Genomic DNA, 24300 nt, shown 5'->3' with positions numbered 1-24300 from the left:
GCTGCACCTACTACAGTTCCCACGTGCGAGCAGTTCTCCCAGTACCATCACTTCTACTACTACTAAATCAGCGGCGTGCACAATTAGAGGTAAAACTGATTAGTGGGAATACTAAATGTTGACTCAGTGTTTATTGATCAAAGCCTAGATAAGTCGTTCAGTTACTGAAATGATCGTGACATTATTAGATTCCCAAAAGTGAAAATTTAAAGCAAAAGAGTGTATGAAAGTAGGGGTCAGGCTGTGGCTAGATACTGTTTGTGGGCTGTGAGCGGGAAATAAAAGAGTAAATAATGTGGCATTTGTCAATATTTGCAATTTCTGAATCGCTTGCTCCAAACGGTAAAATAGCTAATGCATGGAACTGAACTAATTCAGTCTGTGTTCAATTTTTTTTTTACTAACACCTAAATATCTCTGATGGGCTTATTGATAAACAAGCTGAGCTTTGAAGCTTAATTTGGGTTTAGATTAGATTAGATTAGATTTTCCTTTATTGTCCCACAATGAGGAAATTCACATTGTAACAGCAGTAAGCAAGAGACAAAAAAAAGAAAGACAACAGAGAAATACAGTAGCAGGTAATACCTCCAGTATCAGTAGTTGTACATGGACTCGTAAAAAGAAATTGCGCATTGTTGTTATATTATTATTATTGTTGTTATTATTATTATTAATATTATTATTATTATTATATAGTGGTTATTATACAGAGGATTTTGCACATTAAGTACTGATTATTATTATTTTTGTTGTTATTATTATGCACAGTTTTTTAACCAGTGATTGGTGTCCTTCCAAGGTAGTTATCCCTGATGAGAAGTGTCTCCCTCGACAGAGCAAATAGAGCCAAATGGCATAATATAACACTATATAGTGGGGTGCGATCAGATACAGATTTAGTCCACCTCACCAGAATCTTTATCCCCCTCTAACTTTAATAAAGAAATATTAAACTTCCCTATATTTAGTGGAGTTATTCAGCGTGATCTACGATAGCATGATCTGAAATATATATAAAATAAACCATCTGATGGTAGAATGGGCAATAAAGACTGGGGACACAGATTCTGGCAGACTGACTAATTCAGGTTGCTAGAAAGTGTTGCCCCTCCAACTTTAAGAAAAAAATATTTATAAAGTAATGAATGCTGATCTGGCACGTGTAAAATAAAGCGCATTATATTTGCACACACTCTGCTCATCATAGAGAGGGGGTGTGAATGATTTCAGACTGTAGCTTTCTTTGGAAAAAAAGGAAAGAAAAACAAACTTGACTATATTTATTAGTGTAACGAAGCTTGATATGATGTGTTTGCAAAACAAAACGCATCAATGCAAAACAAAACACATCATGTGCTAACTTAGATTTCGGCTCATAGAGAAATGTTCCGTAGATACAATGCGTTAGCTCATCTTAACAATAATGATCATTTTTGCATGAACACGGCTCAATAAGACGTCCAGAAAAATTAAAGCATGTCTTTTACAAAGAGCTACACGTGACTTTCAAAACTCTATTGACAGCATAGCAACACTTAAACAATTAATTAAAAAATGTATATGAGTTGTTTTCTTTCGTTTACGTGGGTGAATTCGAGTGTGGTAATGTGGACATAACTCTACTGTAAGAGCGCGTTCCCGCGTATAGGGGGATAGACTTATCAGGGATGGTTACCTTGGCACCACACCTGTCATTAACGTTATGTGGAATGCCAGTAAATGCACATGGGCGTATCCGTAGACATATTATGGCATGCCGTTCAGGAAATTAATCTTTGAATATATGGAATGAAACTTTGAATATATTGAATGAAACTCTGAATATATTGAATGAACCTTGAATATATGGAATGAAACTCTGAATATATTGAATGAACCTTGAATATATGGAATGAAACTCTGAATATATTGAATGAACCTTGAATATATTGAATGAAACTCTGAATATATGGAATGAAACTCTGAATATATTGAATGAACCTTGAATATATTGAATGAAACTCTGAATATATTGAATGAACCTTGAATATATTGAATGAAACTCTGAATGTATTGAATGAACCTTGAATATATGGAATGAAACTTTGAATATATTGAATGAAACTCTGAATATATTGAATGAACCTTGAATATATGGAATGAACCTTTGAATATATTGAATGAAACTCTGGATATATTGAATGAAACTTGACTGACGTCAGACTTCACGGAAGTGCCTGCAGCCATCTTGTCTAAGGTGTGGATACTGTGGCGAAAAGCGAATGACAATTAGTCAGTCCGCTCGGAATTTTGCAGGATGAATATTAAAGTATGAGGACATCATTAACACACTGGCGAATGCATGTACGGGCCAAAATTCTCCCGATAACCCTGCCCGTTCTTCTAACGAAGAAGTCAGTCTGCCACGACTTCTTCGTTAGAAGAACGGGCAGGCAGCTGTTTATCAGGCCAACCTCAGCATGCCTTCAACCTCTCAGGAGTGCCCCAAAACGGCAATGCAGGCTGAATATTTAGTTAAGTAATGAACGTATATGATGATCCGTGACACAATGTCCACTTTGGGCACGATGCATTTGTCTGTCCGCAATCTGCTGTGAGTAACGTGAACAAAGCTGTGTCGCGGATCATCAAATACGTTCAATACTAAACTAAATATTCAGCCTGCATTGGTCTATGAATGTGGGTGATTCTTATTGTATCTAAACAATATATAGCATGCATTGCCGTTTTGGGGCACTCCTGAGAGGTTGAAGGCATGCTGAGGTTGGCCTGATGTCGTAAGTCTGCCACGACTTCTTCGTTAGAAGAACGCGCAGGGTTATCGGGAGGATTTTGGCCCGTACATGCATTCGCCAGTGTGTTAATGATGTTCTCATACTTTAATATTCATCCTGCAAAATTCCGAGCGGACTGACTAATTGTCATTCGCTTTTCGCCACAGTATCCACACCTTAGACAAGATGGCTGCAGGCACTTCCGTGAAGTCTGACGTCAGTCAAGTTTCATTCAATATATTCAAAGTTTAATTCCATATATTCAAGGTTCATTCCATATATTCAAGGTTCATTCAATATATTCAGAGTTTCATTCAATATATTCAAAGTTTCATTCCATATATTCAAGGTTCATTCAATATATTCAGAGTTTCATTCCATATATTCAAGGTTCATTCAATATATTCAGAGTTTCATTCCATATATTCAGAGTTTCATTCAATATATTCAAGGTTCATTCAATATATTCAGAGTTTCATTCAATATATTCAAAGTTTCATTCCATATATTCAAGGTTCATTCAATATATTCAAAGATTAATTTCCTGAACGGCATGCCATAACATATATACCTATGTTTATATATATATGTATATATGTCTATGGGCGTATCCGTTTCTGTGCATGAGCGAGCGCCTGGTGGGCGCGCCCGTTTGCGACGTTGCGGAGGCTTCAAGATGGCGGAAGCCTTGACAACTCAGGAGCAGCTGGTAAGGCTCTCTTGACGTTTTTTTCCCCTCGTCTTCCCATCATCTTCTGTGTGAACTTATGTCATTATCATTTTCTTCTTTAACCGGTGGTATTTAAAATACATCTCTTCATATAATTTTTCCTAGGAACGATGCAGTGTAGTAAACAGCCGTGGCCCGTTCGCTCTCTCCTGGGTCGACTGACTCCGGTGTGACTGACAGTAGTTAGCATGTATGTTAGCATGATGGCGTTTGCTAGTAGTGAAGGGAATAATTTAGCCGGCAGTGTGTCTCGTGTACGCGCTTTCTTAATAACCCACCGTTGCATGGGCCACGTAGATATGTCCACATTGCTTATGTTAACTTAATAGCGAAATTCCATTGCTTATTGTTAATCTTATAAAAGTGCCTTTTGTGTGTTTTCTATCTTTAACGACAGCTATTAAGCTACCACATGTAACCTAGCCGTTAGCTAATGCTAATAGCTATTGTTGACTTGCAGGGAATTTCCTCAACAGCTGCGTTGCGAGAAGTCAAGCATTGTATTGGACAAATTGTTAAGTGGAAAATGACAAGCAAATGGTTGTTTTAATTGCATATTGCAATTTTATACCATGACACAGTGAAAACGGACAAAGATCGTGACTCTCTCAACAACACGGGTGTTCGCTATGAGCCGACTAACAAGCAGCGTTCTGTCTATCGGATGCACACAGGAATTCACAGAAATGATCCTCCGATTCCTAGCATTGTTGTTGTCATCGCTTTGTAATAAAAGGGGTGGGCCTGACATTGATACCAAATATTAAAAGTCACGCTGTGACTCTGATGACTGTTATCTCCTGGCTGCTCGTCTTACTGTCATCTGCTATTGACAGCTAAACTATACGACTGCTTCATTAATCGGCAAATAGCTTTCTTGGTAGTTAAAGTCTATGCATATCAAATAACGCCAAATTTACTGTCTGTTTAAAGAAATTTGAAACATTTGTAGATATCGACGTTTTCCTATTTGGATCACCCCCGTTAACGTTATCGAACATCTCGGTGCTGATGTTCAGTTGCTGGTGGTAATCCTACGGTCTCCATCATTTACTCTGTTTCTCATGAACGATTTTCATTTGCATTCGCCATCTCTCACCTCAGCTTATGTTGATATGGGCAAATATGAATAAATTCTGATTGAAAGCATCCTGATGAGAGATTCAACTTGGAAGTGTTTACAAGGCCATTAAAGAAAGATATTTGACATGATGTGCATTTACATGCTGCAAAGCATTCAACCAGAATTCAACTCTTTTGACATGTGAAAAGTGGGCATTCTTGCATAAAATGTGTCAAAAGGAGAGGAGTAAAAGTTGTCATACAAACTCAATTCCCAGTTCATCAGCAAGTCTCTTTGTCTTGTGGTCTATGAACAAGCTGAGAGTAAAAGTAGACGCGTACAGTTTAGTTCGCTCTGTGCACCATCCAGGAGCAGAGGGGGGGACTAGACATTAAATGCTGTCAAAACACGTTGACACAATGTTTCGTTCAATCTTTAGCTCTTCTTAGGTATCAAACAAAACTCTTTGTCACACACCTGTATAATTTTGCTTCGGTCATTTTTTATTTTTTTTCCCCTCGGAAACTCATTGCATCACCTTACCTTTGTGTGGTTCAAGGATGTGCATTTATTTCTATGGGATAGAAACGATCCGACTCGTTGTATACATGTGAAGAATTTCCATTTAGCCAAATACGATTAAGAATTCCTCTTGACTGAGCCAGATCGGATCAGCCTCAGGTCTGATCTCACTGGTCGTTTGCAACCGTTGTTGTTTAATACATCTACTGCTTTAAGTGTCTTGTTGCAGTGTTGGACCCACTTCTTTCTTGGCTTATTGTTCAGAGTACATCACATTTTCACAAATATCTTTACAGGCATGGCTGCAGTATGTATAAAGAACAGTGTATGGAAATTATCAAAATTTCATCACTTTTGGGAAGAAACGTGCTTTGAAATTATCTTTTTCACACAGCTGAGGGCTTTTTTTCTTCCTGTTTTGTGGTGGTAGATCAGTTTTCTGCATTGTCGTCTGTTATCAATCAAATCACAAGTTTCATTTAAGGATTTCTGTCGATCATGTAGCATTGTCACTCTTCTTAGTAAGTTATGTGTCAAATGTTACACTGCAGAGCTGTAAAAGATCTTCTACTGAACTGGTAGTGGCTCTTTTTTCTTTTCTTTTCTTTTTTTAAATGTATTTGGAGAAATGACTCAAGCCATCAGAAGATGGACCATAGCAAGAGACACACATTTGTAATACATTTGAGAATCATTACACCCCGAACAAAGATAAGACGGAGCCCTACATTCTCCCCTCTTCTACAGTTAAGAGCTGCTGGTAATGATCAGTGGCATGTTGACACCTTCATTTATGAACTTGATGAGACAAGAGTGGCTTACCCCATATGCCAAAAATTATATCTGATATGATACTTGTGCTGGTTTCAGATTATAAACACCAGTGCATCCCATCAAGATGATTTTTTTAATGTATTTTTTCCTTTGTAATGAACCAAGCTGTAGTTGCACCTTCTGTCAGGTCTGAACTCAACTTAGGTTTGGGTCAAACAAATGAGAAGGAGCTACAGATTGTTACCTATGATTATAAACTCAAATGGACTTGTGCTCTTAGCATATACTGCTACTTTTGTTCTTGACACACATCTGCCATCTCACCTTTTTCCTCCCGTCTTTTCTGCCACGTCTCTCCAGGCTGTGGAGGAGTTCCTGAGTGAGGTGCGTAGCAGGGAGCTGCCTCACAGTGCTGGACTCGTCTCCCAACCTACAGCTGTTAAGTTTCTTATGGCCCGCAAGTTTGACGTCTCCAGAGCCATTGAGCTATTTCAAGCATATAAGGTACGGTATTATTTTTGATTGATGACACCATTGACAATCTGTCATCTAAAAGACTCAAAGGTGCTTAAAAAGTGCAGATTTATTTATTTATTTTTTTTCAAATATTCTGACCAATTTTGTAGAAGCATTTGATGTGCGAATGATTTGTTCATGTATTTACATACGTGAAGACGCAACTTTTGTGTACATTATGAAAGTTAGAGGAGTTAATTAATGATTTGTTTAAGGTTTCCTCTTTTTCAGCAGGAAATAGATTTACAGCATGTAATCATATGTATTGAGAGGTACAGTTTTCCAGCTACACAATATTGCTTTGACAGCTGTTCAGTGTCATGAAGGTTATGAACTGATGACAGGACATGTGAAATATAAGTGTGATCGCTCAAATTTACCTTTATTTACAAACTGAGGAAGCTGTCCTTCAGGCTAATAGTTTGTGCTGCTGTTAAGTGATTGATTGTTTGATGCTGGTTTAGTCAGGAGATACTATTTTCTGACATTTTCCATCCTGTCCCTTTCCTCATGTTTCAAAATTAGAACACAAGAATCAAAGAGGGCATCTTTAATATAAACCCAGACGAGGAGCCCCTGCGCTCTGAGCTGCTGAGTGGCAAATTTACAGTTCTGGTGAGTAATGTTATTTTGAGTCTTGTGATACAATGGAGCCCCAGTTTATCATTCAGTGAAGTTCACTGACTGCGACCGCTTCGTAGCTTTTTGTGGCAGGAGCTTGGGTGGGATTTAACAAAACACCAATTTTCTGTAATTGTAATCATAAATTGTACGAGGGAGCGTGTATTATGCTGGACTTGTATGTGATTTTAATAGTATAGAATTTGTTTTCAATGACTGGATACAATATGATGCATAAACAAACCCACTTACCCCAAATGTATTGTACAAGTCAACACTTGAGTATTTATTCAGTCATATCTATATTATTGAGAAATATCTGAATACAGTTTAGCCTTCAGAAATACTAAACTGCTATTTTATTAACTTTAGGATTTCTTTCTTTTAAAGCTGCACCTCACTCTGACATGTTTCCTTTAGAAGAAAACAGAATTTTGGATTTTTCAGTGAATTGTCTGTTTATAACCAGATTTTTAATTGCAGTGCTGCTATTAGGAATGGAAAATCTGACCTATGATGAAAATGTTGTGTTGGTGGTTTTTTTTTTTTGTGTAGGAAGTTCTCCCTAAAATGTTGTGTTGCCAGCACTAGTGCCACTTGTGCAAAATGTTAGCCAGGAGCCTGACGGTTACGCACCAAACTAAAAGCAAAAATGCTGCACACGCTCATCATGAAAGAAGAGTTTTGTGTCTGTGAATGTTTTTGTTCAAATGCATGTTTGCTTTTATTCTTGTTGTCAGTTGAAGTGGAGCAAAGATTTCTCATTGAATTAGCAGTGCTTTTTATGGTGACCTGTTGATGTTCCCACCAGCCTGGCCGAGATGCTAAAGGTGCTGCTCTCGCTCTCTTCACTGCCCGCCTCCATCGGCCAGACGTCACCACCCACAAAGCTGTGCTGCAGGCCATCATTTATCAGCTGGACAAAGCCATAGAGAAGTAAAGTGCTGACCATTTATCCCTCGTTTTCTGCCTTTTAATAGTAACTTTTCTTACTCTTTGATGTTAGAGTGAAGACTTGTTGATTATTTAAAGAAAAGCCTCACATTTGAGTTTATATATTCTTCCCTACCTCAGGCATGGAAAGTTCCTGTTCTTATTTCTGCTTTTCTTTTCATGAGAAATTCACATAAGCAAGAACCAAAGTTACACTTTCAAGACCAAACGAATTTGAGCATCAACTGAAATAATTTTCAAGGCAAACATCTGTTTAATTAAAAAAAAAAAAAAAAAATCTTGTTCATTTCTTTCCAGTATACAAACTCAACGAGACGGTCTCATATTTATTTATGACATGACAAATTCCAGTTATGGAAATTTTGACTACGAGCTCTGTGTCAAGATTCTCAATTTGCTGAAGGTAAATGCCTTTTCCTGTTCTCTCATGTGGCTGCCTCGTAAATTTGAGTTTCTTCTCTGAAATGGAAAACCCCTTTCATCACGTTGTGCGTCTGCTTGTATTTCCCAGGGGGCGTTTCCAGCCCGCCTAAAATGTGTCTTCATTGTGTCGTCGCCGCTTTGGTTTCGAGCACCTTTCGCGGTTCTCCGCCTCTTTGTTCGCGAGAAGCTGAGGGAAAGGGTGCGTGTGTTTTTCTGTCATTCACTGACATTACCACCTAAGGTGTTTATGTGTTTAGAATGTGTCTCCTTCTTTCTGTAGGTCTGCACCGTGAAAGCTCATGAGCTGGCCAGTCACATCCCAGTCTCCTCCCTCCCTGAACACTTGGGCGGGACATCACAGTATAGCCACGTGGCTTGGATCCAGTCCTGTGTTAACATGCAAACGAACACCGTTAAGGGCGACACACAAGAACACGACACACATGACTGTGTAGGAAGCCTGCTGCGCTCTTACAGCTTAGACAACAGCAACACAAGCATAGGTGAAACGCTGTCCCACTCCCACATGAATACACAGCTGGGTACCGAGCGAGCCATCGCCAACTCAAATTGCTATGACGACAACAATGCTAACCCACACAACCACTGTGGTGCAGTGGAGGGCAGGACTCGAGGCTTAGGCCAGCACCAGCAGAGCCCAAATTCTTCAGCAGACAGGTCACAGGTGAACCATCAACACTGGAATGGCTCAGCGATGAGCGGAGCCAACACAAGTGTTGGCGGTCCCAATGCAAATATGAACGGCCGCGGCTGCCAAGCTCCGCCCCAGTCGGACACGCCACCGGACACGCCGCTTTCGCAGAAAGTCGATGAGGACGCAGCGGCTGGCAAGGCAGCGGACTCTGCCAGCAGGTGTCGGAATGAGAGTCTAAAGGAGGATGATGAGGATTGTGAAGAGGAGGAAGGGGTGCCTCCGTTGCCTCAGAAATCTCTGCCTCGTCCGCCCAACCAGCCTTCCTCACAATCCCCACCTCTGTCCTCATCGTGGGATCCCGATGATGAAAACCGCTGCTTGGAGGTCTCTGTTCACATGCCAGATCAGGGAGGCATGACCGTTCATGAGCTGGTGGAGTATGTGAAGATGAAGAAGAAGAAGGGGATCTATCAGGAGTATGAGGAGATCCGCAAGGAGCCTCCAGCAGGCACCTTTGACTACTCCAAGTAAGACTCCTCATACATTTGTCTTTCTGTCTCTGCTAGTGAAAAATCAGTTTTGTGATAGCTGTGCATCAATAAAGTTGATTCCACCTTTGTAGAAAATTGTCCAATCAGATCAAGAACCGGTACAGCGACGTCCTCTGCCTGGACCAGTCACGAGTACGACTCTGCCAGCTGTGTGATGATGAGGACGAGGTGATGCTTAGCTTCTCCCTTTTCTGTTATCTCTGATTAAATGTCATTCACTGATGTTATCGCTTCCTTGATGAAGTACAAAAGCTTTGAAGATGGTTCCCGCTGCTGCGGGCACATTAACTATCTATGTCTTCTCATAGGAAGCGCACACTTGTTATTTTAGGAAACGAGTGATCTTCAGTTGAGTAATGAGAGATCGAGAAGATCAGGAAATGTATCACTGTATCACAGTTCAGTTAAAATCTCATGAATTAAGATTGACTGAATCTGCTTTGGCTTCAGTTGCAAAATGCTTTATTGGGATTTATGTGACTGCAGTCTAAATGTAGAAGTTTTATGTGGCATTTGTTTTATTCACGCAAGCAAAATACATGCTGTGTGTATATTACCAGTGGCATGATTACTGTATATCTGCAGTGTTTGGGTGGCTTTGAGTTATCGGTGTTTGTGTTATGGTAACTAGACACGGGGGTCATTATCTTACATTTAAAGTTGGTATGGCCGGCAAACGTAAAGCAACAGACCCTGGGAGTTCAGGTGTTCTCACTGACTTGGATACCAATCTGTGAAAAGAAAAACAGGAGATTAGACTTTAAAGCGGTGAATCCTGCTCATCTTGGTGCCGTGTGTTTTACAGACATCGGATTACATTAATGCCAGTTTCATGGATGGGTATAAGAGGCGCAACACCTACATCGCTACTCAGGGTGAGTAGCTGACTGCATTCTAGAATTTTGATATAATTTATTTGCCATGTTGTGCAAATGTTTTGCACATTTTAAGAGGATTTCATGCAGCAACTAACGCTCCAGTACCTATACACACACTCACACATTCTTTTTTTGTTAAATTGATGTGTCTCAGTTGGTTTTGTCACTTTGCATAATCCCAGGCTGACAGTAAGCAGCTTTGGATGTTAATATCAACGCTTCGGATAGTTATTGTTTTCAAGTTGTGGTGATTTCCCTCTTGATAGAACTCTGAGACTGATGATAATCTGAGTTTACGCTTTGCCATCAGACACGTGCAGCGTACTGCCACCATCTCACAGTCTTGTGTCCCTCAGGTCCTTTGCCAAAAACCTTTGGTGACTTCTGGCGGATGGTTTGGGAACAGATGGTACTTATCATTGTCATGACAACCAGGTGAGAAGTTGGTTCCCTGAAATCAGTTTTATTAACGATTTTTACCACACCCACTCCTCTATTTAATTGTAGATGGTGTGAGACTAAGATGTTTCATGTTTTGTCTCTACGATCTCGTTTCACTCAATAGTTTACATCCATTTTTACATTTCAGCCCTGCAACACATTACGAAAAGCAGTTTGAGACAGTTCTTTCTTTACCACTCTGTAATGTTGCCTTTCTTTTCCACAACAATGAAGAATCATCGAGCATACACGATGTAAAGAAATTAAGCCTTTTGGAGGTTTTTTTTTTTTAAGTTACCCATTTAATTAATATTTCTACCTTTTTGAAAAGGAATTTGATGGGGAAAATATCAAATATCATGGGGGTTCATACGGTCTGAATATAAATTGAAATAAATCTAAGAATTATTGCGTGTTGCACTTCTTCCATATGTCACAGTTTCAGTTTTTGCTGATAATGAAACTCTTTCTCAGGGTTGTGGAGCGTGGACGTGTCAAATGCGGTCAGTACTGGCCTCTGGAGGATGGCAGGACAGAGCAGCACGGATACTTCTTGGTTAGAAATACACGCATCCAAGGGTTTCAGGATTTCAAACTATCCCATCTTGAACTATACAACACACAGGTAAATCTGACCAATGTTGCATTCAAGTTATTCAAAATTTACAAGGGATTACACGATTTGACAGCTCCAGATTATGGGATTGCTTTTGTTGATTTGTTCATCAAATTTCAACGATGCTCCACTCTGACTAGATAACTCAGTGGTACAAAGAAAAGAGGCAAATGTATTTCTCTGTCCTCCTATGAACCTGCCGGATGGTTTTAGTCTGGGGAGAAACGGGACATATACCACTACCTCTATGTGAGCTGGCCAGACTTTGGGGTCCCTAAAAGTGCTTCTGCTATGTTGGACTTCCGTGAGCATGTACTTCAAACGAGGGAGGCTGCAGTCCAGAGCCTGGGATCCAGCTGGAGAGGGCCTCCAGGGGGGCCCCCATTGGTTGTTCACTGCAGTGCTGGCATCGGACGTACAGGTAAACAAACTATTAATCAGGAACATTGGGAAAGGAAAAAAAAAAAAGGCAGAATGGAGTCTCATGAACATAGGTGTATCCGTTCAGTTACCTGTTTCCTCTGTTCATGCATTTATATTGATCTGCCTTGTTTTTTTTTCTTTATCGTGTAACCTCTCCTCTTGCTCTTCTTTCCTGCTTTCTGTTAAGGCACATTCTGCACACTGGACATCTGCCTGTCCCAGCTGGAGGACGTTGGCACAGTGGATGTCCACCAAACGGTGCGGAGGATGCGTGCGCAGAGGGCTTTCAGCATCCAGACTTGGGACCAGTACTATTTTTGCTACACGGCAGTTATCGAGTACGCCCAACGACATGGGAAACTGAGCCCAGTGCAGTGGTCCGACTCAGACTTGGAGACTGACAGCGAGTGAGAAACATCTGGAAAGACGATCAGATGAACGGATCAGTCGACCCAAACAGAAGTCATAGGAAGGAAAGAAATGGAAGGTGGTGACCCTTCAGCCGTAAGAGAGAGAGAGATAGGACAGGATGATAGACTCCAACAGTTGCTCTTCCTTCTACATGAGTGGAGGAGATGAAGAGCTTGAAAAGATAACACAGTGCAGTGGAGACTATGCATTGCATCCGTGAAGAACAAGCTAGCCTGCCAATATCCAAGCCCCTTGTTATTTAGCAAACTATGGGGCGCTTGGCCTGCCCCTTGTTGACAAAAGCGTTGTACGAGTTGTAGCATTTTTATACTGACTTGCACATGAGGAATGACAAACTTGAACTTAAGCCCTTGAAGCCCTCCAAACTCAAGATTTTGTTCCTTTTTGTATTTCTCGTTCCTCCGCAGCCCTGAACACATCTCATTACAGATAACATGTGAGGGGTGTGAAAAGGTGAAACTTGAAAACATTTGTTCTTAGTTTTTGTTTTTATTTGTGGAAGAAATAAATGTTTCTTTATGAGAGAGTGGTTGTGTCAGATTACCGCGTGAGCCATGTAGTCCATTTAGATTTTTATTTTGTCTTTTTTTTTTTTTTCTATGACGAGTTTTCTATGTGCGTTTCATATTTGTGCATATGTAGACTAACTTTTCAAAGCCAAAGTCCTCACCCGGAATGCTTGGATGTACTCCATACTGAGATATTATAGACTGAAGCCCGTATATTCTTGTAATATGCATTTATACTTTATTGTGCATAATAGCATCCTATTAAAAAAAAATCCTTGTTTAATATAATTGACTTAACCTTGAGAAAGATGTAGCGAGCCAAGTTATGACAAAAATAAGAGTTCTGATTTTAAACTTATAGCTCTAACATCGTCTTTGCTGTCCGAGCGTTCCGATTGGACGTTCCCAAGTAATCTGGCCTTAACTCGATTCACTGCCTTGTCGTTCTCAGATGTGAACCACACTTTCAACAGTACTTGTATGTCCTCTTTTGTTCCTTCACGTTTTTAAATCCTCCTCCCCCTTGATACCACAACAGTTGTTCGATCCTTGAGGTACATTCTGCCTCTGATAATTGTGCCTTCGCGTTTTCCCTTCGCTTAATGTCTCGCAAGTGACTATTGACACCCAAACTAGTGCACTTGTATAGCACAGGTAGACTGTGTCATACAGGGACACCCAGAATAATGCCTACAGCCCTTTACATAGCACGCTACTTGATAATAACAAGAAAAGTAGTGAAATGAGACGAGGCTGTTTTCATCATTTGACCTCAGGGGGTAACTTTTTTTGTTTTCTTTTTTTTCGTAAATTGTAAATTATCATTTAAGAAAAACATCAAGTTTTTATATTTTTTACTGTATTGTATCCTACTGTATTTGTCTTTGTACAACTTCTACAATATCAGAATCGGTGAATGTTGGTACGATGCGAAACAGACCAGTTCTTGCATTTGATAAGCTGAACAAAACTGATGGGTGTATATATGTGTACATACATATATACACACATACATATTTTGTGTGTTCTCAGTGAAATTTAGGTGGAAACCGTCTCTTGCCATAGTATTTTCAGGACTGACTGGTAAAAATGGCGATTGTTGTCCCATTTTTGGATAGTTTAGAGGAGTTAGCTAACTGTTTTTTTTTTTTGTTTTTTTTTTTTTAACATTTTATTGTAGAACTCTTCGGTATTAATGACATTAAAACCCAATTGTCTCTCACCCTATGCCAAGGACGAAGCAAAAAGAAAAAAAAAAGAAAATTGGTTGTCATTTCTGTTAATATAATTATACAATATATAAATATACTTCTATATATTAAATGAGTTAAAGTTTATCAGCATGGAAAGAGAGCCTTGAATGTGTTTGGGGTAACGGTGTCAGAGAATATAGTCGAGCATACATGAATATTTTTCTTGTGAATGTGGACCCTGCATCCCTCAATGCCAAAGGCCTAGGCTCACCCTAAAGATTTTTTTTTTGTCTTTTAAATTTCCTTTTTGGACATCAGCCAACTCGCATGGACCCTAACCCGTGCAGCCTTGCATCCGTGGACGACAAACTCAGAAGCAACTCGGGAACACGACTAACGTTTATCTATAGCTGCATAATGGGAGAGAGAGTGTATGTTAGACTTCTGGTCCCAATGCTTTTAATTTGTTTCTTAAGAAGAAATGGAATGCAACGTGAATTTGCCATTGGATTCTTTTGTATTTTATTTTATTTTTTTGTTTCTGTGCTTTGAGTTCATGTGATTGAATTATGGCCTTTTACATGCTGTCAACCCAGCTGTCCCATTAAAGCGATGGTCTTACTACCCTGAATGAGTGTGTAGCTCATTGTGACGTCCTTCTTGACTGAAAAGAAATGTGTAAACATGCAGTGGGATTTTTTTCAGTTTAACGTACATTTTTAAATTGGAGTAGATGCCTCTAAAAACCTCTTTCATTCTCAGGCATTCATACACTTCAAGCGTTTTTGTTTTCTCAACTGTGGATTGAAGACAGTCGACAAAAGCAGCCAGTTCTGGCTTGTAGGTTTTATCTTAGAAATCAAACATAAACCCTAAGTATTGGTAACGTCAAATGAGGATACAAAGTAAAAGCTATCATCATCCAACTCTACCTATTTAAACGTGCAACACACACACAAAGCCTCAGCAACCAAAATGGCTGCCAACCAATCACGTTCCAGTTGATTTCTGCCTGTTAAGACTGGTACACTTAAAATATGTAAAAATATATGCAATGTAGACTGCTTCCGATAAGGAAAATGGTGCAAAGTAGCTGCCATAACAAAAACGTGCACCGTGAGACGCATTTTAACCCAGAATAGTTTATTGTTTGTGCCAAATGCGAGCAGAGACGATAAGCAACGATAATGAATCCTCAGACACATTCTCTGACCCTGTAATGATACAACAAATGCTAGCTGAGGACCATTAGTTTTACATTACTGTTGATATATGTACAAGTACATTAAATGAGGCCTCAAAGAAAAGTTTCAGGACATTTTTCATTTGGTTTGGTGTCGGATGACACAGGGTCAGAACTTAAAGAGCAGCTTTCAGGGTGAACAGAATCAAAACTCAAGTCTGTATGTTTGGTTCATGAAATCTAAACCGCACACTTTGTCACACCTCAAACAAATCTTTCTGTCATCTTGGCAGTGACAGTGCTGTGACCTTTTCCTTGTTTGTGTTTTTCCATCGTGACCTTAACTTAAGCATCTGGGGGCAGCATCACCTGCGGATGTGGTTTCTTTGAAATGAACTGGGGTATGTTTTCTGGGCACGAGTGCAGGAGGCGCAGCAAACGCCTTTGTAGTATGGGTAAATGCAGAGGCGGGCTTGAACCACCACCATACAGTTATGGTACTGGTCACTGCACGATGGATCTGTGGGGGGGGGGAAGAAAACACAAGAGATTAGAAAAAGTAATGCGAATTCATTCATTGCTACATGAGGAAGTGTTGACATAAATTCACACGTTCTAGAAGTCAGTCCTTGGTCAAATGTTGTCAAGCGATTTGAGAGATCTATGATTATATGATATCTTTAATATATGTTTTGAATATGTACAAATAGAGTGAATGAGCACATTTGAACAGGGGCTTCTGATGGATTTTTAAAAACATGCAAAAATTTCCCCCACAGATCAACTGCCCGCTCCCACGCATAGCATTTTCAAGTCTCATGTTAAGCTCTGAAAATGTGTCATTATTGAAAATATGTCATAGTATTTCTTTTTGATAGTTATATTAAATAACATTTAAAAAAACTCTGATGTAGGAGGAGCATGGAGGATGGATTTGCCAGAGCATGCTCTCCCATGGTCACAGCTTTGAACATTACTTGAAAATAATATTTGCTATTTATTCTTCTGAGAAACACTTTTGCAAATTTATATGAATTATTTTCTTCAACCTCCTCCTACAGAACATAAAATATAAAACCCTGAATTTTCCTTGCTGTGTCTTTAAGACCTCTTTATTTCCCTCTGGTCAAAACAGCAGAACACAAGTTCTCCATCTTTACCGTCGTAACATTATCCTCCTTGACAGCATCGCTGAGAAATCTCAATCCTATCAGGTCATGTCTGACTTTGCTGTGACCACAGAGTGAGCTGTAGCACTGCAGTGGCACAACACTGCTTGGCAGACTTACTTATTTCATCTAGACAGGGTTGTTTGTTGCATTCTTCTTGACTGTCTGGGACTGAGCTGGGGTCACAGCGGTCGCTCGGGGTAATGTTGTCGGCAAGGCAACGCACCTCACGTACCCGGAAGCCACCATCACAGGAACGAGAGCACTGAGGTGATGGTCAGAGAGAGCAGAATCATGCAGAAAACAATCACAGGACTGATTGTACCAATGTGGACACCACTTTGTCAAAACTGATGCTGTATGTACATAGTAGTGGTCATTTAAGGGTATTCATATCCAAATAGTAGAAAGGGGTGAAATATTACAGCTCTTTAATGTGTAGAATTCTCTTTTATTCAGCAACCAAAAGTAGTCAGACAATCGACTCAAGTCATTTCATGGACAGGTGTAAGCTATTTCTTCATTATTTCTTTATAAATTAAGCAAGAAAAAGGTGTGGAGGCTATTCAGACAGAGTGGTGCACTTGAAGCTGAAACTGCTGATGATTATGTGAACACAGCATGCAGCCAAGGGAGCTCTCAATGAAAGTGAGACAGGCTATGCTCAAGCCCCCAAAATAAAACCCATCCATCAGAGAGATAGCAGGGACATAAAAGGAGGGCACACCTGTGAGCTCGGAAACATAAAAGGCCCGAGCGACCGTGAAAGACAGCAGTGGTGGGTGACAGCAGGATCCTTTCCACAATGAATAAAAAAACTCCTCACAACCCTAGCCAACAGTATCCAGGAGGCAGACATATCTCTGACTGCATTTATACATGCAGATCACTATTCTGAGTGGATTTTTGGAGTATTCTGGTTCATTCTGGTTCCAGGTTTCTGCTCTGTTAGTGACGATCGTAGTGGCTGAGATGATAAGGAAATAAGACTGTACACATATGATCAGAAGCTTAGATCATTGGCTGATCTTACAAACAGGGACATGATGGGTGGAAAAAGATATGGAGAAGTCCTGAACAACATCACCTATATAACATGTTCGAGGCAATGTGATAGTATGGACCTATTGGAGCAGTCCAGCGGCACTGGATCACTAGTGTTTATTATTGTCTGACTGAAGAAAGAAGCAGCTGTATTGATGTGTAGAGGCGCATAATGTCAGCTCAAATTGAAACAAATGCTGCCAAGTTGATTGGACAGCACATCACAGTACAGAATGACAATGGCCCAAAATATGCTAGACAAGCCATCCGGACGCTTTTGACTAAAACAGTAGAATTTTCTGTGATGGTTAAACAGCAAATCTCTTTCTGAAAAAGAAAACAAAGAACTGCAGTAAAGGCCTGGCAAAGCATCCTGCAGGAAGAAACACATTCTAAAGTGCCATCCATGAGCTCCAGACTTCAACTGGCATTTGGCTACAAAGGACTCCCTACAAAGGATTCAAGATGGACATTTTATTCATGGCTTTGTTATTTTACCGAATTGCATTTGAGCCTTCAACACACCAATGAGAAAATCAGCTTGTTCTTCATAGGTGCATTGTCTTTTGGATATCTGGCAAATGTTGCTGTGAACTGCTTTCAGAAAAAAATGTGCTGCTGCTCATCTCTGTCAGAGAGGATTCTACAAAATGGTGCTCAGCTTTCCTCAAACAGCTGCTAGTTAGTGTATTGTAAACCTCAACTATGTGCAGTTTCATCCTACAGGGAATAAGGTAAACATAATTGTAATGTGGTTGAAAGGACCAACCCTTAGGGACACTTACCGCGCTCCACTCTGTGACATACCATTGGACACCACAAGGTTTCAGTCTGCAGAGCTGAGCTGTGACTGGCTTGGACAGACTGGAACATTTTACCTGGTCCACAACTTCCTTTTGACCACTGTTGGTGAAAATGCAAGCCAAGCTCCGGGTCTGTGTGCCATTCCCGCACTCTGCAGAACACTTACATTACCAGTGGACAAAAGTGAGGCTTTGAGTGAGCGTTGTGTGAATGACTTCTGTGAGTTTTTACATGTGTTTGTGTGACTTACCTCTCCCCAAGGTCCTGTATACCACTCAAGCTCATTTTGACAAGGGCCTGAGTCACATGACGTCACTTCTGATGGGCGATCCCCCTCACAGCCATCCAGTGGCAGATCAGTCACGTGATCGATCAGGCACACCACTGTCCTGGTTTTGTTGCCTCTACCACACTCTGCAGAGCACTGAGGAATATCAAACAAAGACTGCACAATGTGGTGCTGCTTTTTCTTTCCCTCGTAGTTTTATTGTGGCCCCCACTCTAGGCACCCTGACAAACACACACAAACAGTTGCAGTGTTACCCGCTGGCTCCAGAGAGAGGTGAACCAGCTGCGAGCACAGACTCCCATGTCGCAGTTTTGCAGAGTTTCTGGCTTTAGGTTCATGTTACACTCCTCATCATCATCCACATCCCCCTGGTTGCTCAAACACACCACCTCTCTGCTGCGCTGGCCTACACCACATGGTACTGAACACTAGGGGAGAATGAAAGACACAGGTTTGATTATTGTGTTGAAACTCGTTTAGTCTCTTTGGAGTTGAGTGGCAGACTCATAATAATGGGGTGTGTTTTCTTCTTACAGGGCTCCATTCAGATTGTATCTCCCACTGACTGCATATCTTCAGCTGGCACGTAGACTTGGTCACTGGCCTATCGGACGAACCGCATAGCTCTGGTGCCACGGGAACTGAAGTCTCCGTTCCATTGAGATGAACATGGGTTACTTGTTGGCAGATGACCTGGCGTTGCTGGGTGCCAGGTCCACACCTCCTGCTGCACTCTGACCACTCTCCAACATCCCAGCTGACAGCCAGGCACAGAGGACAGAGAGAGGATTGGATGAAATGGAAAGTGCGATACATCACATCAGAGGTGGTAACACAGTCAGTAATGACCATCCCCATTTACAATATTTACCACCTCTCTGTCTTCCTTTAGAGCAACAGTAATAAGTGTAATAACAGGACACTGGCTTGAAGAAATATTTCAAAACCTGCTGTTTGTTTAGAATTAGATTACATGAAAAGCTTGCAAAGTAGGTTAATTTGTTCTCCATAAATCTTTCCTTCTATTACTTCTACAGTCTCTGTTTAGCAGTCATCTGATGCTGCTGTGTTCTAAGTAGAACCATATATTTCAGGATGACAGCTATCCTGTGTAACTGAAACATATATTCATCATATTCCTGGTAACTGACGTTGTGGGCAAAGCATCTGACAGATCCCCATCCAAACACAAAGTTAATGTACTGAAGCTCCACTAAATCCTGGCGATGGTAATCTCATGTCTTTCAATATTTACCACAAAAACAAGAAAGCCAAAGCCACACCAAAGCAAGTCAGAGTGACTGACTGTGACAGATGATCGACTTACGGGTCGAATGAGTGTGAATGATCAGGCTTCATCCCAAAAGTCACAGCCCCATGTGGAACTAATGCAGTGTCTGTATGTGTGTCTGAAAGGATGTTTGTGTCACATCTATGAATATAGGGCATTAGCAAATTGTAAAAAAGAAAGAAAGGGATGTAGCCAAGATGACATCAGCCTTTTGTGTGTGTGTGTGTGTGTGTGTGTGTGTGTGTGTGTGTGTGTGATTTTTAGCCTCAAGTTGAATGTTCAAGCTATAAGGTTGCAGAGAAAGGAGGACTTGGACACAGACACGGCCCATACCGCTGATGGACCACCACTGGATCTCATGAGAACCAATAAAACTACACATGCAACTTGCTGATTACAGTGTGGCACTGCTCTAAAGCATACTCTGTTTTATCATTTAGGTTATTCTGTTCTAAAAGGGACCATCATTTACAAAATTACTATCAAGCTCTATTAAATAAGACTTGAAATTCCCAATTGAGGTAGCCAATCACAAGGAAAATGTCACTTGTAAATAGGTTTGGAAATTGAAACTCAAGTCCAAATAGTAATCCATAAGAAAATTACATGGAGGTCTTCTTATTAATTCTTCAGCACACCATTATCAAGTCCTGTAGGTTCCAGAATTCCCCACTCGATTGGCTGCTATTCTGCAACCTCTGTTAGTACCTTTGCATGTGATTACACTGGACCTTCCTGTTTTACTGCAATGATTTATTTGATTTATGTGCCTATCTCAGCCACCATGGAGTAAGAGGCAGGGTATATCCTGGACATCTCACCAATCCATCACATGACCCCTATAAATACATAAACTAACATTTTAAGCTTCAGTGTTTAGAATAAAAACATCTCTGTTTTCTAATTATTAGACTTTTTCACCATTTTGAGCATGAGGAACTGATGAGAATCAGAATCAATAGAAAGAATCAGAATATCAGAATTGGAACTGAGAAGAAGTTGTTTTCCCACTGATAATAGTGACAAATGTTGCCCCCTTCTGGCTGGTGCATATAATTGCAGATTTAAGGTACTTCTGCATGAGCTATGCCCATCATTTTCCTTGCAGTTTACAGGCATAAGGCTTGTGTGTTCGGATGTGTGTTGCTCACTATACAGGACATGGTTGTTTGTTGCAGTCCTCTTCCTGGTTTGTTGGTTCAGTGGCAGGGTCACAAAGGTCCATGGGAACGGTCATATGTGAATCCCTGTCAACACACTTCCAGAAGACATGATGCTTTCCTGGTGAGAGCATAGACAAACACACACACACGTGTACACAAAGATTGAATAAGTGAGAGTGTGCTTACTAATTTCATACCCACCTACATTACCCGCAGAAAACAAAGTATTTAGTACCTCTAGTAATGCTTGGAGTCCCTTCTATTTTTCTGCAATCTGAAAGAATCTTTCATCTTCTTGTTATTAACACACTTTACTACAATATGTCCCCGAAGCAAGCTGACAAACTATTGTTGGCTTCAGATCTGAATTAAAGTTGGAAAGAATGAATGCACTGAGTGGCTATTCTTCCCTTGAATTACATGCCACCTGGTTTCTTACCAGTGCCACAGGTCATGCTGCACTCTGTGTGCCCACTCTTTGTCCAAGTGTAGATGGTCCGAGGTTCAGAGTCAACACTGGGGTCAGAGGAAGCCTGTTTGGGATGGAATGTCTCCTTGATGATGTGATTGTTGCTCACATCATCTTCATCCACCCTCTCATCTGCATAGGAAGGACCTACAGTCTCAGCTACAGGAAAGTGGAAGTATGTGGGGTGGAGCAAAATTGTAGGAAAAAGGGAATAAATGAGGTAGTATTGTACAGAACAAAACTCAAAAGTGCATGACGTATAAAAGGTTGTTCAAACAGTGTCTCCAACACTTACTAAGACTGATTAGATGTGTTTTCAGGACTGTGTTGGCCTGTACATGCTCTCTTTAATTTTCACAAACCCTTTTTTAGTTATTCACACTGAACAGAAAAAGGAACTGCTACTCCATTAGGATGCAAAAAAATCACAAAGCTAATATATACTAAAACCATCCGCTTGATAGTGCAGGTGAATGCTGAACACCTGCAATACACAAAAACTTTTTGCTATCTTTTTTACAAAAGGAAATGTAAAAGTAGCAGTTTTACAACTCCTACTGGTATTGTCTTGTTTTTTAATAAAATGATTATGGATGTCAGTTTCCTCTGTTTTATACTCAACAGGAAAGTAGTTACTGTCATGATAACCAGCATAAGGTGCATTTTTGAAGGGACAAAATTAAAGATACCTCTGACTAAACAGTTAATTACAATTGCTGCACATACAGTTTTATTAAATGAAGGTCAAATCTTGGTAGATTAAATAAAAACATGGCACATGATTGTTGTCTTAGTTTCTGATAAAATGCTCCTTTCTGGAACAAAGTTTGACTGTATGAAATTGATCAAAATTCCAAATGAATTTACAAAAATAATAGATATTTAGAAAATCAAATCAAGACATTACAATTACCCAGCAGTCAGATTTGATCCAAACACACAAGAACAGGCACAGGACTTAGTTGTTGTTTTTTTACCCCAAAGAGTGACTTTATTTTACACTGCTACTATTTAGTGTTACTCAAATACAGTCTCTGTTATGCTTGCCCTCACCCAGCGGCGCCAGAAGAAAATCAGAAGGTGTTCCTGGCTCAGCTGCGGGTTGTGTGTTTAAAGGTACGTTGTACTCATAGTGTACACTTGGACTTGGTTGTTGGTAGATCAACTGCAAAAGAAAAAAAAAGTGCATCTAAACACCCTAAAAGACAAGGGGAAGGGATCTCAAAGGTACCCGTATAAGATGTGTCATTTTGTATCTCACATAAAGATTGATGTTCTCAGTCAACGGCCCTCGAGCAGTGATGGACTCGCCATTTCTTGAGCGGATCTCATTAGGCCGTCGATATATCAGCTGTGTTCCCAGAGCAGAGTAGGTGCCAGGTCTGTCAATCACCCAGTTTCCATTTATGATGGAGATGCCGCTTTTAGTCTGCAGAGCTGGAAAATTCCCCAAATATGTCTATCACTCTATCACTCTATTTTGTGAATAGTTCTGCCTTTAAATATGGTCGTGTCTGCCTACCCAGATAGTTTCGACTCTTTCTTGTCTCCTGGATGCTGAGGTTACACGCGCCTGCAGGAATCTCTGCAATCTTGTGGTAACCAACGCGAAGGAAGGTCCGAGAGTAGTTCCCCTTCACCATTGTAAATCCCTGCCAATGCCCACATTCACACATTTTTGTGCTATAAATATGTGTCCAATACATGGGAAGACAATTTCAGACTCTTACATTGTTTCAGCTTTGCAAGCATAACCTTCAACAGCATAATCACTGAGTCCTATTTTCTATTTTCCATCTTACCCTCGAGCTTTCTCTCTAGCTTTATTTTCCAAAAGTTGGTTTGAGTTGGGTCTTTCTCTTCACAGATCTCCATTCTCCAAGCTACCCCTTCTGTTCTCTTCCTGTCTCTTTCAATGGGCCTCAGTAGTTCTCCTCTTTTTATGCTTTATCTACAATCTAATCTGAGCTTGATCTGTTTGTGATTTTAATCCAAGTGACAAAAACACACAAAGTCTCAAACAAACCAACAATTCATCCTACTCAAATTACAAAATTAAAGTAGAATCTCTTTTCCATATAGCAGAACATAGGTAACATTTGCATTTATCCTATGACTATATAGATGTCTTACCTCCAGAGGGCATGAGCTGGTTTTGGTGTCTGAGGGAAGAGCACCTGAACTTGAGGGGAGAATGCAAAGAAAGTGTATAAGAAACAGGGCTCGAACCTGCCACAGGGAGCAGAGCTGCTGCCACAATCCAGCCATGATGAGACTGAGGGAGGAGGACAATCACACACACACACGCACATGCACACATGTTTAATGGGGAGTGTGTGTTTGTGGGGATGGCCTGAGGGGTGGGAGGGATGAGAGGAAAAATGGTGAGACAAAGTGAAAATCTTAAACGTGTTTTTAATTTTCTTTACCACTGTTTTACACCTTACCTCAGCATGAATGTTAAAACAGCACAGAAACTGTGTGGTTGTGAGTATATACTGCCTTTTGCTACCTCTTTGGACAAACATTGGGCGACATTTCAAAGCCTGGTCCTTTTGAAGCAAAATGGCATTCTGGAGCCCTGCTCAAGGTTAGAGTTAGAGTTTGAATGGAATGTCCATGCTGAGTAGAAGTCAGTGCATTGTCCTTATATAGCTGTGCAACTGTGTGTTTGTGGCATTTTTTCATTCGAGAAGTCTCTTTTCTCCTGAGCTTCTCCTTTTGCCATTTCAGAGATTAAGTAAACTGAAAAATATACCATTGTGGGCCTCATAGAATATGATACCTTAAAATATAATACATCTGTTCAC

The 24300-nt window shown here is 40.4% G+C and overlaps 2 protein-coding genes across 2 annotated transcripts; one reads left to right on the top strand and one right to left on the bottom strand.

The window, feature by feature from the left end:
• The first annotated feature begins 3432 nt into the window (after window positions 1-3432).
• On the top strand, window positions 3433-14709 carry ptpn9b (protein tyrosine phosphatase non-receptor type 9b). Its single transcript, XM_072383286.1, has 13 exons — window positions 3433-3486; window positions 6227-6370; window positions 6908-6997; window positions 7815-7939; window positions 8255-8360; window positions 8469-8579; window positions 8661-9562; window positions 9658-9754; window positions 10392-10461; window positions 10821-10899; window positions 11380-11530; window positions 11735-11942; window positions 12132-14709. The coding sequence occupies exons 1-13, from the start codon at window positions 3454-3456 to the stop codon at window positions 12353-12355; spliced, it is 2340 nt and encodes a 779-aa protein (XP_072239387.1). The 5' UTR covers window positions 3433-3453; the 3' UTR covers window positions 12356-14709.
• Window positions 14710-15587: 878 nt separating this feature from the next.
• Window positions 15588-23133, bottom strand: adamtsl7 (ADAMTS-like 7). The gene is made up of 11 exons (XM_072383708.1): window positions 23013-23133; window positions 22752-22927; window positions 22544-22655; window positions 21461-21649; window positions 21010-21139; window positions 19102-19324; window positions 18822-18995; window positions 18529-18702; window positions 18260-18439; window positions 16551-16695; window positions 15588-15781 (listed from the first exon to the last, which is right to left on the bottom strand). The coding sequence occupies exons 1-11, from the start codon at window positions 23131-23133 to the stop codon at window positions 15627-15629; spliced, it is 1779 nt and encodes a 592-aa protein (XP_072239809.1). The 3' UTR covers window positions 15588-15626.
• Window positions 23134-24300: the final 1167 nt, after the last annotated feature.

Source organism: Leuresthes tenuis, unplaced genomic scaffold, assembly GCF_036924035.1.
Source record: "Leuresthes tenuis unplaced genomic scaffold, fLeuTen1.0.hap1 SCAF_4, whole genome shotgun sequence".
Lineage (NCBI taxonomy): Eukaryota > Metazoa > Chordata > Actinopteri > Atheriniformes > Atherinopsidae > Leuresthes > Leuresthes tenuis.
This window is presented reverse-complemented; position numbering and strand designations above follow the sequence as displayed.

What these genes read in the sequence shown, in the direction of transcription:
- adamtsl7 (XM_072383708.1), bottom strand. Translation starts at nt 23,133, where the DNA reads ATGGTGAAGGGGAACTACTCTCGGACCTTCCTTCGCGTTGGTTACCAC. An exon ending in CTGAGAACATCAATCTTTAT is followed by an intron (nt 22,656 to 22,751) that starts GTGAGATACAAA and finishes TTTCTTTTGCAG; the next exon opens with TTGATCTACCAACAACCAAG. An exon ending in AAACAACCATGTCCTGTATA is followed by an intron (nt 19,325 to 21,009) that starts GTGAGCAACACA and finishes CCTGGCTGTCAG; the next exon opens with CTGGGATGTTGGAGAGTGGT.
- ptpn9b (XM_072383286.1), top strand. Translation starts at nt 3,454, where the DNA reads ATGGCGGAAGCCTTGACAACTCAGGAGCAGCTG. An exon ending in CTGGACAAAGCCATAGAGAA is followed by an intron (nt 7,940 to 8,254) that starts GTAAAGTGCTGA and finishes ATTTCTTTCCAG; the next exon opens with TATACAAACTCAACGAGACG. An exon ending in AGATTCTCAATTTGCTGAAG is followed by an intron (nt 8,361 to 8,468) that starts GTAAATGCCTTT and finishes TGTATTTCCCAG; the next exon opens with GGGGCGTTTCCAGCCCGCCT.